Genomic DNA, 13,016 nt, shown 5'->3' with positions numbered 1-13,016 from the left:
TTGCTTTGGAAATTAAGGGGGGCGCACCGGGCGCAACTGCTGGCAATTACTGGCAGCAACATCAGGTGAATGGCATAGCAATTAAATGCGAGCGAGCGAAGAGAGCGAGCTTGAAAATTTTTGACATTTTACAGTCCAAAAACTGCCGTTTGGAGCCATATTTCTTCGCTTTGGAAATAAAGGAGGGGTGGGGGCGCACCGGGCGCAACTGCTGGCAATTTTACTGGCAGCAACATCAGGTGAATGGCATAACAATTAAATGCGAGCGAGCGAAGAGAGCGAGCTTGAAAATTTTGACATTTTACAATCTAAAAACTGCCTTTTGGAGCCATATTTTTTCGCTTTGGAAATAAAGGAGGGGGGGGGGGGCGCACCGGGCGCAACTGCCGGCAATTACTGGCAGCAACATCAGGAGAATTGCGTAACAATTAAATGCGAGCGAGCGAGCGAGCGAGCTTGAAAATGTTGACATTTTACAGTAGAAAACAAACAAACTGCCGTTTGAAGCTATATTTCTTCGCTTTAGAATTTAAGGGGGCGCATCGGGCGCAATTGCTGGCAAATACTGGCAGCAATATCAAGAGAGCATAATGATTACATTCGAGCGAGTGGAATGAGCGAGCTTGAAAATTTTGCATTTTACAGTCCAAAAACTGCCGTTCTTAGCCATATTTTTCGCTTTGGAAATTAAGGGGGGAGGCGCAACGGGCGCAACTGCAGGCAAGTACTGGCAGCAACATCAGAAGAATGGCATAAAGATTAAATGCGAGCGAGCGAAGAGAGCGAGCTTGAAAATTTTACATTTTACAGTCTAAAAACTGCCGTTCTTAGCCATATTTTTTCGCTTTGGAAATTAAGGGGGGGGGCGCACCGGGCGCAACTGCAGGCAATTACTGGCAGCAACATCAGAAGAATGGCATAAAGATTAAATGCGAGCGAACGGAGCGAGCGAGCTTGAAAATTTTGACAGTTTACATTCCCCAAACTGCCGTTTGTAGCTTTATTTTTTCGCTTTGGAAATTAAGGGGGGGGGCGCACCAGGCGCAACTGCCGGCAATTACTGGCAGCAACATCAGAAGAATGGCATAAAGATTGAATGCGAGTGAGTGAAGAGAGCGAGTTTGAAAATTTTACATTTTACAGTCTAAAAACTGCCGTTCTTAGCCATATTTTTTCGCTTTGGAAATTAAGGGGGGGGGGCGCACCGGGCGCAACTGCAGGCAATTACTGGCAGCAACATCAGAAGAATGGCATACAGATTAAATGCGAGCGAACGGAGCGAGCGAGCTTGAAAATTTTGACATTTTACAGTCCCCAAACTGCCGTTTGGAGCTTCAAGTATATTTTTTCGCTTTGGAAATTAAGGGGGGCGCACCAGGCGCAACTGCCGGCAATTACTGGCAGCAACTCCAGGAGAATGGCATTACGACTAAATGCAAGCGAGAGGAGCGAGCAAGCTTGAAAATTTGACATTATTTACTGTCCACAAACTGCCGTTTGCAGCTATTTTTTTTTCGCTTTGAAAATTAAAGGGGGGGGGGGGACGCCCGGTGCGCCCCACCCCCTGGATCCGCCACTGGTAGTCAAGGGTGTGGGTTTATGTTCATGACTGGGGGAGGTATGACCAGCGAGGTGGTGTCGAAGTGACCAAGCGTTGAAAGGATGTCCAAAATCTGCACTTTAGAGCATCCCCTAAACTAATTGTGCGTGTTTGTTTGTGTGTGTGTATATTATATACATGGAAAAGTTAGGAATTAACCCAGGTCAAGTCTTTTTATTGGCAATGCAAGACATTTTTATATATATATATATATAGACTAGTATGTAAAGCAACACTGCAAAATCAATGATCTAGCTTTGATATAACGAAGCGTAAGGTACAAAGGTGTACATTCTACATCACATTGCGCAACATTGTAGCAGGGAGGTGGAGCCCCTGATTGTAGCGACTCTTCGTTCGGATGTACTGAGTACACTGCGCACATCCTGCTTATATGCAGAATGCCAACCAGGAATCACAATCTTTTGTCGGGTCCGGGCTTTTTGAACAATGTTTCACACTATATACCTATTTAATTATGGTTAAAAGAAATCATAGAAAGATATCTTATTTCTGGATCACCCTTTTATTCAAAAGCAGTTTACTAACACTTGAACTACTATTTCGGGAAATCCTTTTTTTTTTACCAGCGGATTGGGAGGGGCCGCACCCCCCCCCCCCCTCTCCGTAGTTACGCCATTGCTTTTGGGTGAAATAATTGGCCAGATTTCTTGAATTCTAACAAAAAAGCAAGAAAATCTTTTCATCGCGGGAATTATGATTATGTGGGGTGGGGCAAATGGTGCGCTTGCCTTCCAATATTTTCATGGGGGCAACATTTTTGTTTTCTTTCAAAAGCAAGAAAATCTTCTCATTTCGGGAATTATTGATTACGGGGGGGGGGGCAATTAATATGCTTGCCCCTCCATTTCTTTTTATTTTTTTTTTAATGAGGCTAAGGCTCGCTCTTGGGCTGGCAATATGGATTGGTCAGAAGTAACGTACATAGACCCTACATACTTGTAAGTATGGTCGATAAATAGTAAACACTGTAGAATACTAATAGATAAGTATAAAATCAGTGCTGCCAGAACCAGGGGTGCGAATTGTTTTTTTTTTTGTGTGTGTGTGTGTGTGTGTGTGTGTGTGTGTCCCTGGTGCAAAATATCAAAAAAAAAGTAGAAAAGAATAATTATTTAGCGTCCGGCGTTGAGGTCGCTCGCAGACTAATTTTTTTTTTTTAAGGATCTGAAGGGGGGTGCGTTCGCACCCAACGCACCCCCCCTGGTGACGCCCATGCACTGTTGAGACATCACCTCGGTGCAAATAGTTTTACCATCTCCCTCTGCAGCAGTCGATATTTGTATACTACCCCATCTTGTAACGATGCCACTACGCTCAGAACAAATATTACGCTCATTCCGAAGTGTTATGTCAATGCGATCTCCACGCTTGCTTCACGGTTCAAAATGAGACAATTTTGGCAGGGAAATCGAGAAGAAATTTTGCACACGTTCAACAAAATGGGATGATAAAGTACTGGGTGACATGAGGATTCAGCATTTTTTTTTTTTTTTTTTGCAAGATACTTATAGATCACGGAATGAAAAGTTAAAGAGCATTCAATACTATGAGGAATTCAAATTTTATAGATGAACATTGGTTTTGAAATGACTGAGATATCCAAAAATAAAATAAAACAAAGTGACTCTAATAAAAGATGGGTCTCGAATTTTATTACAATCATTTCGTTTAAAATTTCTCAGCCACTTTTAAACCGATTATTACCAAATAGATTTTGAATTCCTTTTACATTTATGTACTCTTCCACATTTCGTAAGATGTCTTTCATTATCTCAAAAAATGATCTTCAAAAAGCGCTTGAAAGCTGACGTCTCATCCCATCCGAAATCATCTCTTGAAGCTACGAAATGGTTTATTGGAAACACATTTCGATCAATTTCAAAGATTATGAATGGCTTCGGGTCTGTCTTACCACATGTTGGCCATTGTTCCGACCAACGACCGTCTCGACAAGTCGATGACACCATAGACTCCCTGGGTTGACTGCGGTAACCTACGTCACAATCAACGCGGACCTCAAGGGTAACATCGTGTATGTACCCGTCATCTGAAGGGGTCTGAAATGTGCTGGTCTCATCAAGTGAAACACTATAGCGTCCAAATGATGCGACAGGTGGCGAGCATTTTAGAACCTCTGCAGAGAATAAGAATTAAAGGGAAGAAAGGTTTCTTGTAAATATGAAACTAGTTAGTATCGTTGTGTAAAACAATGAAGTTCATAGCCCAGAAACTCGGGAAGGAATATCGTTTTCTACTCCAGTTTTCCAGTATGTTGAATTTAATATTGTTAGTGTTGTTTGATAATCAAGTGACTGTACAATTCTGGTTGAGGTGAGGATTTAGCTTTCAACGTTTTGCGAGATATTCAGAAATCACTCTGTATGAAATCAAACAGTATGCAATTCTGGTAATTCTGGTATCAAAAGTTTATTTGCTGAAAATCGGATTTGAAATGGCTGAGATATCCAAAAACAAGGTGAAACAAAGAGATCCTTATAAAAAGCGTGGCCTGTAGCCTTTTTATTATTATCATTTTTTGGATATTTCAGCCATTTGAAAACCAATTTCCATCAAATAAAAGTTGAATCCGTTTTAAAATCACATGCTCTTTCATATTTCATAAGAGGTTTCTCATTATCTCATTTAGGAATGTTATGAACCTGAATCCCAACCTCAACCAGTACTGTACAGTCCCTTTAAGGTTTATGTTGTTCACTTCATTTTTAGTTGTAACCGAAATTGCCAGAATGTAAATGTTTAGTGCAATTATATTTCATTTTGTGCATGACAACAAAATTGAATCTGAATCTGAAAGGCGCCGACATCTGTCTTACCACATGTCGGCCACTGTCCCGACCATTCACCGTTGTCACATGACGACCACACACTGGACTGACTTGAGTGAATTCGGTAACCTGGATTACACTCGATCGATACGACGTATGTGATCCCGTGTATGTATTCGTTAGTAACCTGTTCGTTGGAGCCACGCCGAGAAACACTGTAGAGTCCTGATGGTGTGGTCGGTGGGATGCACTTACGAATATCTGAAAAAAAAAAGAGACGAACGCTATAATGAAATCATGTTTATTTAGTTCAACTCCATTTTAACTTAGTTCATTCTCATTCTAAGTCAAAACAATCAATGCAAGTCATTTCAATTCAAATGTGTTTTTCAACTCAACAAATGGTTATTTACGTACAAGGTGTACATTTCACATTATTGTTAATGATTTGAAGTTTGAAATTTGGAAAAAAAAGATAACTCAACGAGAAGCAAAAAGTGAACATCAAACTCTTCACAGTATAGACATTATGTCTTATTAGTAGATTGTATTGTAAGTTTATTGTAAAATTGATATCAATCAACATAAATTAACGTATTAACAGCACAGGTAATTAAAAGTAAATGATAGAAAACAAAACAGTACCAAATAACACTTCAAACAAGATAATACATCAATCAAAGATTAACAACAGGAAGTCAAAACAAAAATGCTAAAACAAATAATTGCCAAAGGGGGTGATTGTATCGAAGATGTATGTTTTACCACATGTTGGCCAAGGGACAGTCCAGCTACCATCTTGACAAGACGTTGAAACCGTGGACTGACTGAATTGAATGCGATAACCGTCGTTACACACGATGCTGACGTTGAGGGCGTCCCTATGTCTGTACCCTTCAGTCGAAGGGTTCCGCGTGTTGGTACCATTGGTTGAAACACCATAGCTTCCTGACAGGTTAGCAGGTGGCAAGCATTTCAGAACCTCTGCAAATATAAAATGTGAGTATGCCTGAGAAGGTTGAAAATATAGAGGGAAATTTGTTAATTGGAGGAATCGACGCAATAAAGTGTGTTACCGTTGTACTAGCGTATTCTGCTGCCATGCATTTTTAGATTCTTCTCGTGAAAAACATCTTTTCTGATCCCTCCAACCTAAAACCTCGTATTATGCAGTACTCAGAAAACGAGATTGCGTGATTTGTCTTTATATTATGAGATATTGTCTTCTCGTAACAGAAATTGTAAATGCAAGAAATATTATTTGTTTTTTTCTTACACCTTCAAACTTTTGTAGTCAAGCTGGGTGCAAAATCAGTTAATCTTCTTGATGATTTGAATTGTTCGCCTACTTGACTTGTTTAGGTAATGTGTGTATTTTGTTGTTTATTGCTGCTTTGTTTTTGTTTTTTATATTTTCTTACCTTTTCCAAACCAAAATCTTACTTCATGAGATGTTTCTCATTATCTAAAAAATGATTTTCAAAAAGCGCTGGAAAGCTGACGTCTCATCCCATCCGAAACCATCTCCTGAAGCTACGAAATGGTTTATTGGAAACACATTTCGATCAATTTCAAAGATTATGAAAAGGCTACGGGTCTGTCTTACCACATGTTGGCCATTGTTCCGACCAACGACCGTCTCGACAAGTCGATGACACCGTAGACTCCCTGGGCTGACTGCGGTAACCTATGTCACAATCAACGCGGACCTCAAGGGTAACATTCTGTATGTACCCGTCACCTGAAGGGGTCTGAAATGCACTGATCTCATCGAGTGAAACACTATAGCGTCCAGATGATGCGACAGGTGGCGAGCATTTTAGAATCTCTGCAGAGAATAAGAATTTGGGGAAGGAGGTTTTCTTGTAAATATGAAACGCAATAAGTATCGATGAGTAGACCAATGGAATATTGATATTCCAGAAATTTGAGAAAGAATATCGATTGCTACACCAGCGTTGAAAAATTTTGACTTTAATATCACTGCTAAAGTAACAGTTTAGAATTTTGATTCTGTGAGAACAGCTGGAGAATGAAGGTATAAAAAACAATGAATACATGTGTATCAAGGAATTGAATGAACATGCCATGAACATCTAATCACGTGCATCAAGAAGAACAGTTAAACAAAGAAACTTCCCCTCCATCCCCCTCCATTCCTCCGCGACGTGAAAAAAATAACAAACGCAAAAGAACAACATAATTAACAGTGTTTCTAAAAAAGTAACCTCAAGTTTTCTGCCTCTATGTTTTTGTGAAGAATTCTCCTCCCATACTACAAAGTTTTTCGAGAGTTCGTTATAGTTTGAAAGACGCCAATGTCTTGTCTTACTACATGTTGGCCACTGTCGCGACCATATTCCGTATTGACAAGACGTCAGGCGATAGGGTTGGTAGGTCATTGTGCGATAGTGCTTGTAATTATGTGATTGGTTTCATTATGACTGATTATTTTGTAATCACTGATCCTTTATATTGGAATAAACAAACGAAACGAACGATCTTTTTACTTTCAAATAACGCCCCTTTGGGGGAAAGACCAACCACAAGAAACCCAAAACATTCTACTTGAGACGTTTAAACATCGGTCTCACCTGGCGAACAGGTGGGGACTTCCGGGAGGAGGTTGCCACGCCTACATTCCACGCGGCCTGATGGGACGCCCTCGTAACCATCATCGCAACCATATTCTACAACGCTTCCATGAGGAATGATGTCACCGACTTCGTAATGCAACAAGTGTCCATTTTTAATAGTCAGGGCCGTACAGTTCTCTGAAAAAGGGAAATAAGAATGACATTTTTAGGTCTTGACGTACGCTTATGGAGAGCAAAATCCTCTCTTTGTGTGATTAATCTGCGTCACATATTGTTCTTGAGGAACATTTTGTCATAATATGACATTTTATATTCCTCTACATGTCATACAGAATTTTGCTAAGGAATAGAAATACACCTAATTAAGAGGGAAATAAAAATCGCATCAGAAATAGGATTTTATTCAGGAATAAACTTTGAATATTAATTTTTAGTTTTCATTCAAAATATTCCAAACATATTTACAAAAGTGCTTACCATATCGTTTGATTTCAATTCTAAAAATGCAAATGTCAAACTCACAAGTTAATTAAAAATTGAAAAAGTATTAAAACATTTTTCTCATAATATGAATCACGATAGAATGACATTAATCAGGCATGCTGTCGGCCACTAAATCTAAAAAAAAAAAATATGTTAAATTGTTCATTTTCAGCCCCTCCTATGCTCGTTACATCTACTTGTACACTCCCTATGCCACAAATTGGTCTTGCGTCTCTCAATGACGTCAGATCCAGTAAGGACAGCACGGTTGATTCTTGGAATTGAAAAGGGACGTTCTGAAGGAAGTTATAAAGTTATTAATTACTCAAATTGGTTGTCAACTTCTTTTTTTTCTCCCCCCCCCCCCCCTCAAAAAATGCCTAAAAACAGTTGGATAGTGAAAATATAAAAACTCTAGACGCTAGAAATAAGGGGTGATTTTTCCCCTTTAAAGTTAAATATACAAAAGAGTAAGTGTTGGGAACTGTTGGATGGGAAAAACTTCTTTCGATCTCAATATCATGTGTGTGTGTGTGTGTCTGTTTGCGTGTGTTTGTGCGTGTGTGTATGTGTTTAGGGGTGATTTACATCCATCTTACCATTGGCTAGGCAGCTCCATCCGCAAACACCATCACATATACAGCTTTCGTCCCGAGGACACGCCCTTCCAGGTCTATTCAAGCACGCCGTGCTGCAGGTCCTTCCGTAGAATTCGACGAGAAAATTGTTCCTTCGACACAGTCTGCCTACACAAAGGGAATGAAAAAATGGGGCGGTTAGGTGGAGAGATTTTAAGTACCACTTTAGCCGAGAAAAATTATTGTCTTTCCTCTTTTTTCCAAGCAGGGGCAGGCCGCTAGGCACCTTTTCTTTTCTTTGAGATTTCACAATTTTCCCATTTTTAAAATGAAAATTTTACTATTCTCTCCTTTTGGCTCCATATGTACATTTAGCTCAAATATTTCTCCTCTGGAAGGCGCATATATATAGTTCACACACACACACACACACACACACACACTCTCTCTCTCTCTCTCTCTCTTTCTCTTAGTCATTTGATGATTTTTTTTTCTTCACACAAATACTTAAAACCTCTCGGTACATGTCTGCTCTATTGTTGCGAGCCTCTTATTGCCTAGGTGAATTGTTCAAAAAGGAGATAGCTTGTACTAGAATAAACATGAACTCGCTGTTAATATCCTTTATTTATTGAATGAAATGATTAACAATAATTTACAATGCATGCTGAATCAACTGTTTCGTATTAAGTCTACGTTTAACTCCTATTGACCTTCGGATTAGATTCTTTGTAATATTAAAAGAAAGTAAGTTTTGATTCATCTCGACCGGATTCTCACAGCCTAGGCATTACTGCGCAGAGAAGGCTGCGAAGCCGGGCTGGCCAAAATACGTAACAAACCTCACGACGAGAACTCGATCGACCGATTGTTGTTATGTTTCTTGAAAGCCGAGAAAAGGCGAAGATAGTGTTATAAAGATACGGCTTTCGTTGAAACATATTTAGCTAGCAAGTTGAATATTTTTCAACGCTTTGGCCCACATATATTCAGGCTAAATGGATACGGTCATAAACGTTTAGGCCACCGGCAAACTTATAAAGAATCAGGTTTTTGTTATGGAATTGTTGTTTGAACGTGCTTGAAACATCGCATTCCTATTATTGTACAAGATATTGAAAATCATTGTGGACTTTCGAGGCAATGGGTTACTGCCTTTGATGCACAGACGCCAAAGTGACATATTCTAACAATATTGATTTCCCATTCATACCCAGTTGAGTATTTTTGTTGAATCCTCACAATGATTTACCACTCCCAGAACAGTGAAATAGACAATGAACGGAAATCAATATGACATTGCGTGGTTGGCTTTACTTATGTGTCGACAAGAGCTCCTTGGCCCACTCCATGAACCGTCAACGCATGTTCTCTCGGCCGAGGCGCGCGGGAACACAGCATACTTGTCGTCGCACTGTGTCCTTGCTACAGTTCCTTCAGGATAGGTGTCGGCCCCAGCTGAAGCCGGAGGGTCGTATATGATGTTTGCGAAAGTTACCCACTCAAGGGAGTTGCAATTTTCAGACGACACTCCTAAAACGAAGAAAGAAGCAAAAGAGTGTTAAGAGCTTAAACAAAACGAAACCAGTACGTTTTCGTAGACAGTGTTTCAATGAGGTACATTGTACTAGGTGTATATTGGCTATTGAAGATGTCAATTAACTCTTTTGGGTTGATCACTTCCTGGTATTAAATGTAAATTATGGGTAAGCAATCAGTATTTATTATTAAAAAAAAATACTCAGACACATATTTACAGCAAACAGCAAAATTAGTGTTTAGTGTGTTTGGAAGACTTCAGCAAATTTTGGACATCTTTGCTTTTCAGCAAGTTCTACATGTAGCTGATTAGTATTTTCCCATACATGTTAACCAAAAATAGTCTAGAGAACCATTCTCTGAAACAAGAAATGCCTCTGTTAAGGTTCATGATGTTAGTGGAAACTCAGCTCACTCGAGGGTATGCATAATATGCATTATGCACAAGAGTGTGCATCATTGGTATACCAATAAAAATATACTGTATCATATTTCGGACGATATCTCCGAACTTAGTATGAACGAATTAGAGAAGGGTGTAATACCTGAATAGCAGCACAGCCAAACACATAACTGTAGGACAGCAAATACAGGCGACCACTGTTTGCCCTTCATGATAGCTGGATAATCGATGCATGCAGTCCCCAACGTTCAATCTTGGATGTGTGCAATACACAACACAACATTGTCAAACTCAATTCATGAAGTCATAATCGGCATCAAAAGTTAAGACCTCCGGAGTCGCAAAACCACGTAGATTGCATGTGCAAGTCTGACTTTGAGACGACGTACAGTTCATTGATTGGTTGGCTTGCCTCAACTTGACAGCCAATCAAATGAAGACAAGGCCGTCGATCGCACAAATAGTACATTGACACGGCAAGCCAAGGGTATGCATTTTACTCTTTTTTCCTTTCTTTATGTCTCTCTCTCTCTCTCTCTCTTTTCTCCCCAAACTTTTTGCACTTTCTAGATACTCTGACGTCAAAGCAGGAAAACAGATGTGGGTAGATCTAGACTATTTAATGTTTCATAATGATTCCTCCCAAAATCATGAGACGGAAATCAGTTTTTGTTACAAAAAATATGTTTTCCTTTTAACTTGCTGGCAAATGTTTATCGTGGATGTTAAATCTAAGGGTCAAAAGTAGGGTGCTTTAAATTGTAGATAACAAATTTAGTGTGCGTGTCATTAGAATGTCAAGTATTCCTTTGCTTATCTGCTATTCTTCGATGATTTTCGAGCATGAGAACGAAACAATTATTCTAGTGTGCCCTCACTTAATACTTAAAACATTTTTTCCATGTCGTCTCGCCAATCTCTCACAACATCTTTGATGAACTACAGCTAGACGTTAAAAAGGAAATACGCCATAATTGCTTATTTTCCCTTTTCACTCTTTCATTCTTTGTGACCGCAGTTTACTTGACGAAACTTTTTTGTTGTTGTTGAGGTTATTGTTGGCATGGGGTTATCATGGTGATTTACAAAATGCATATATCTTGAATTATTTAGTCAATTATCATTTTGGTAGAAAAGGCAGTAGGTAGAAGACAAACATTCAAGTTGCCTTCATCTACAGTTTTATTATTTTTGTTCGTTATTCTTATTCAATTTTGTGTCAGAAAATGATTCTTATGAAGATTTGTAAGGCCACTGGAAGACTTGTGAGCCCTTGATATGATATCCTCATCCTTCGTGTTGTCTAGTATCGCTGTTTCAACATCACTGTTTCAATGAAGTTGTGAAAGTATGTAAGATCTGAAAATTAAAAACCTAATTGATTAAGGTGTAATTTTAATGAAACCTCGTTTTGAATTACTCCCTATATGAATATCAACATGGGAACAATGTGGAATTGCTTAGCACTTACAAACAAAACAACTTATACCCAAGATGCGAATGAGACAGTACTATCGCGCGCTTTGACCTTCCGTACGGGATAAACTGTTGTCTGCGTATATTTGCGATTATTGTTGTGAAAATCCCGATGGACAAGATTTGAACAAGATTACAGGTAAATATGTCGTAATAAGGTATATATGTATATACATTTATATCATTATATACACATATAATTTCGTGTATTGAAATACATAAGGTTTATAAAATATGTACAAAATGAGTCTTTCACGCTTCGATTCAGACATTGAAGAGATTAGTTTGAAAAGATAAATTGAGGTAAGGTGTTGCAACAGTGCGGGCTCGTTTGATTATGCACCCGCGACAAAGTGATTTGGAAATAGACATTTTAATGAGCTTAAAAAATACGAAGAGAGAAAATTTCAAACAGAGAGACGTAAAGAGTGAGGGAGGATAGAGAGAAAGAGACATAGACGGAAACAAAAAAAGGAAAATGAGAATATCGGAGAAAGCCAAAATTTGGAGGTACAGTGTTAAATTATTCACCAGCACCCAATAGGTTTGCGAAATTTGGATTACATGATTTCCGGGTGAAAGGAATCTGGGATGAGGACAAAACAACAAGAGACATAGCGGTAACATAAAACCTACTTCCTGTATTTTCTCTGGCATGGTGTTGTTTTGTAGTTTCTTAATCAAAGTGCTGAGGTCAATCCAGGGACTCGGGACTCGAGAACTTTGCAGGACTGTTCAGGGAAAACCCCGATCTGTTTTCATTAAACTCACTTCGGAAACTTGGTGCCCAGATGTGTTATGATAATCATCAGTTAGGAATAGCGGTAAGCTTCCGTGTAGGATATTAATTGTATATTCAATTCATTTTAAAGTTGTTTTTTCCGACGGAATATACAAAACATACAGATTAATGAGGGAAATTGGACATGTATTTGAATTATTTAAGCAGGAAACACAGAATAACAGCTCGTTCATGTCTATGATCAGTACTAAAAGAGGCATGTAATATATGTGAACTAGAAATGTCGCTATGGCGACTGGTATGCCTCCGCCTTAATGCACGGTTCTCGTAATTATTCCAAGTCTATACTACAATGTCTTGACAATGTGTCATGAGTTTCACATAATTGGCAAAATATTAAGATGACAGGTTTGTCACAAATGTGTTGAATGTTCACTTTCCTTGAACAAGGTTTAATTGGATGTATGCCTATACTACCTACGAAGAGCCCAGGTATTTGGGGATTTAAGGATTTTTACTTTAACTTTTGCCTTTTGTATATTAAAGTCTATGCATTTATTAACTTTCAAGGTATGGAGAAAAAGTGTAATTTTACTATCAAATGGTAAAAGTTGTGCATTTTCAGTTGGCCTTTGACCCTGGACCTTTGATACCCTATGACTCTAAAATTCCCAACAGAATCACTGTCAGGTCGAACATGCGTCTGTATAGATATATGTACTAAGTTTCATGATGATACCTTAAGTAACTTTCGAGATAAGGACAAAGAAATGAAATTTAGCACTTTC

General features: G+C 38.9%; 1 protein-coding gene across 1 annotated transcript in view; it reads right to left on the bottom strand.

The window, feature by feature from the left end:
- Positions 1-3,532: 3,532 nt before the first annotated feature.
- The window catches only part of LOC139735734 (complement factor H-like), a 58,276-nt gene continuing 48,792 nt past the window's right edge, over positions 3,533-13,016 (bottom strand). The window contains exons 4-10 of the mRNA XM_071646483.1: positions 9,416-9,601; positions 8,090-8,236; positions 7,005-7,184; positions 6,017-6,238; positions 5,176-5,394; positions 4,482-4,671; positions 3,533-3,617 (exon numbers count right to left, since the gene is read on the bottom strand). Of these exons, the coding sequence (XP_071502584.1) occupies positions 3,533-3,617; positions 4,482-4,671; positions 5,176-5,394; positions 6,017-6,238; positions 7,005-7,184; positions 8,090-8,236; positions 9,416-9,601 (1,229 nt within the window). The remainder of the gene's footprint in view (positions 3,618-4,481; positions 4,672-5,175; positions 5,395-6,016; positions 6,239-7,004; positions 7,185-8,089; positions 8,237-9,415; positions 9,602-13,016) is intronic.

This window comes from Diadema antillarum, unplaced genomic scaffold (assembly GCF_040938485.1).
Source record: "Diadema antillarum isolate AM-2024a unplaced genomic scaffold, OU_Dant_1.0 seq00000596_RagTag, whole genome shotgun sequence".
Taxonomy (NCBI): Eukaryota; Metazoa; Echinodermata; class Echinoidea; order Diadematoida; family Diadematidae; genus Diadema; species Diadema antillarum.
Note: the sequence above shows the minus strand (reverse complement) of the source record. Positions and strands in the feature narration are given on the sequence as shown.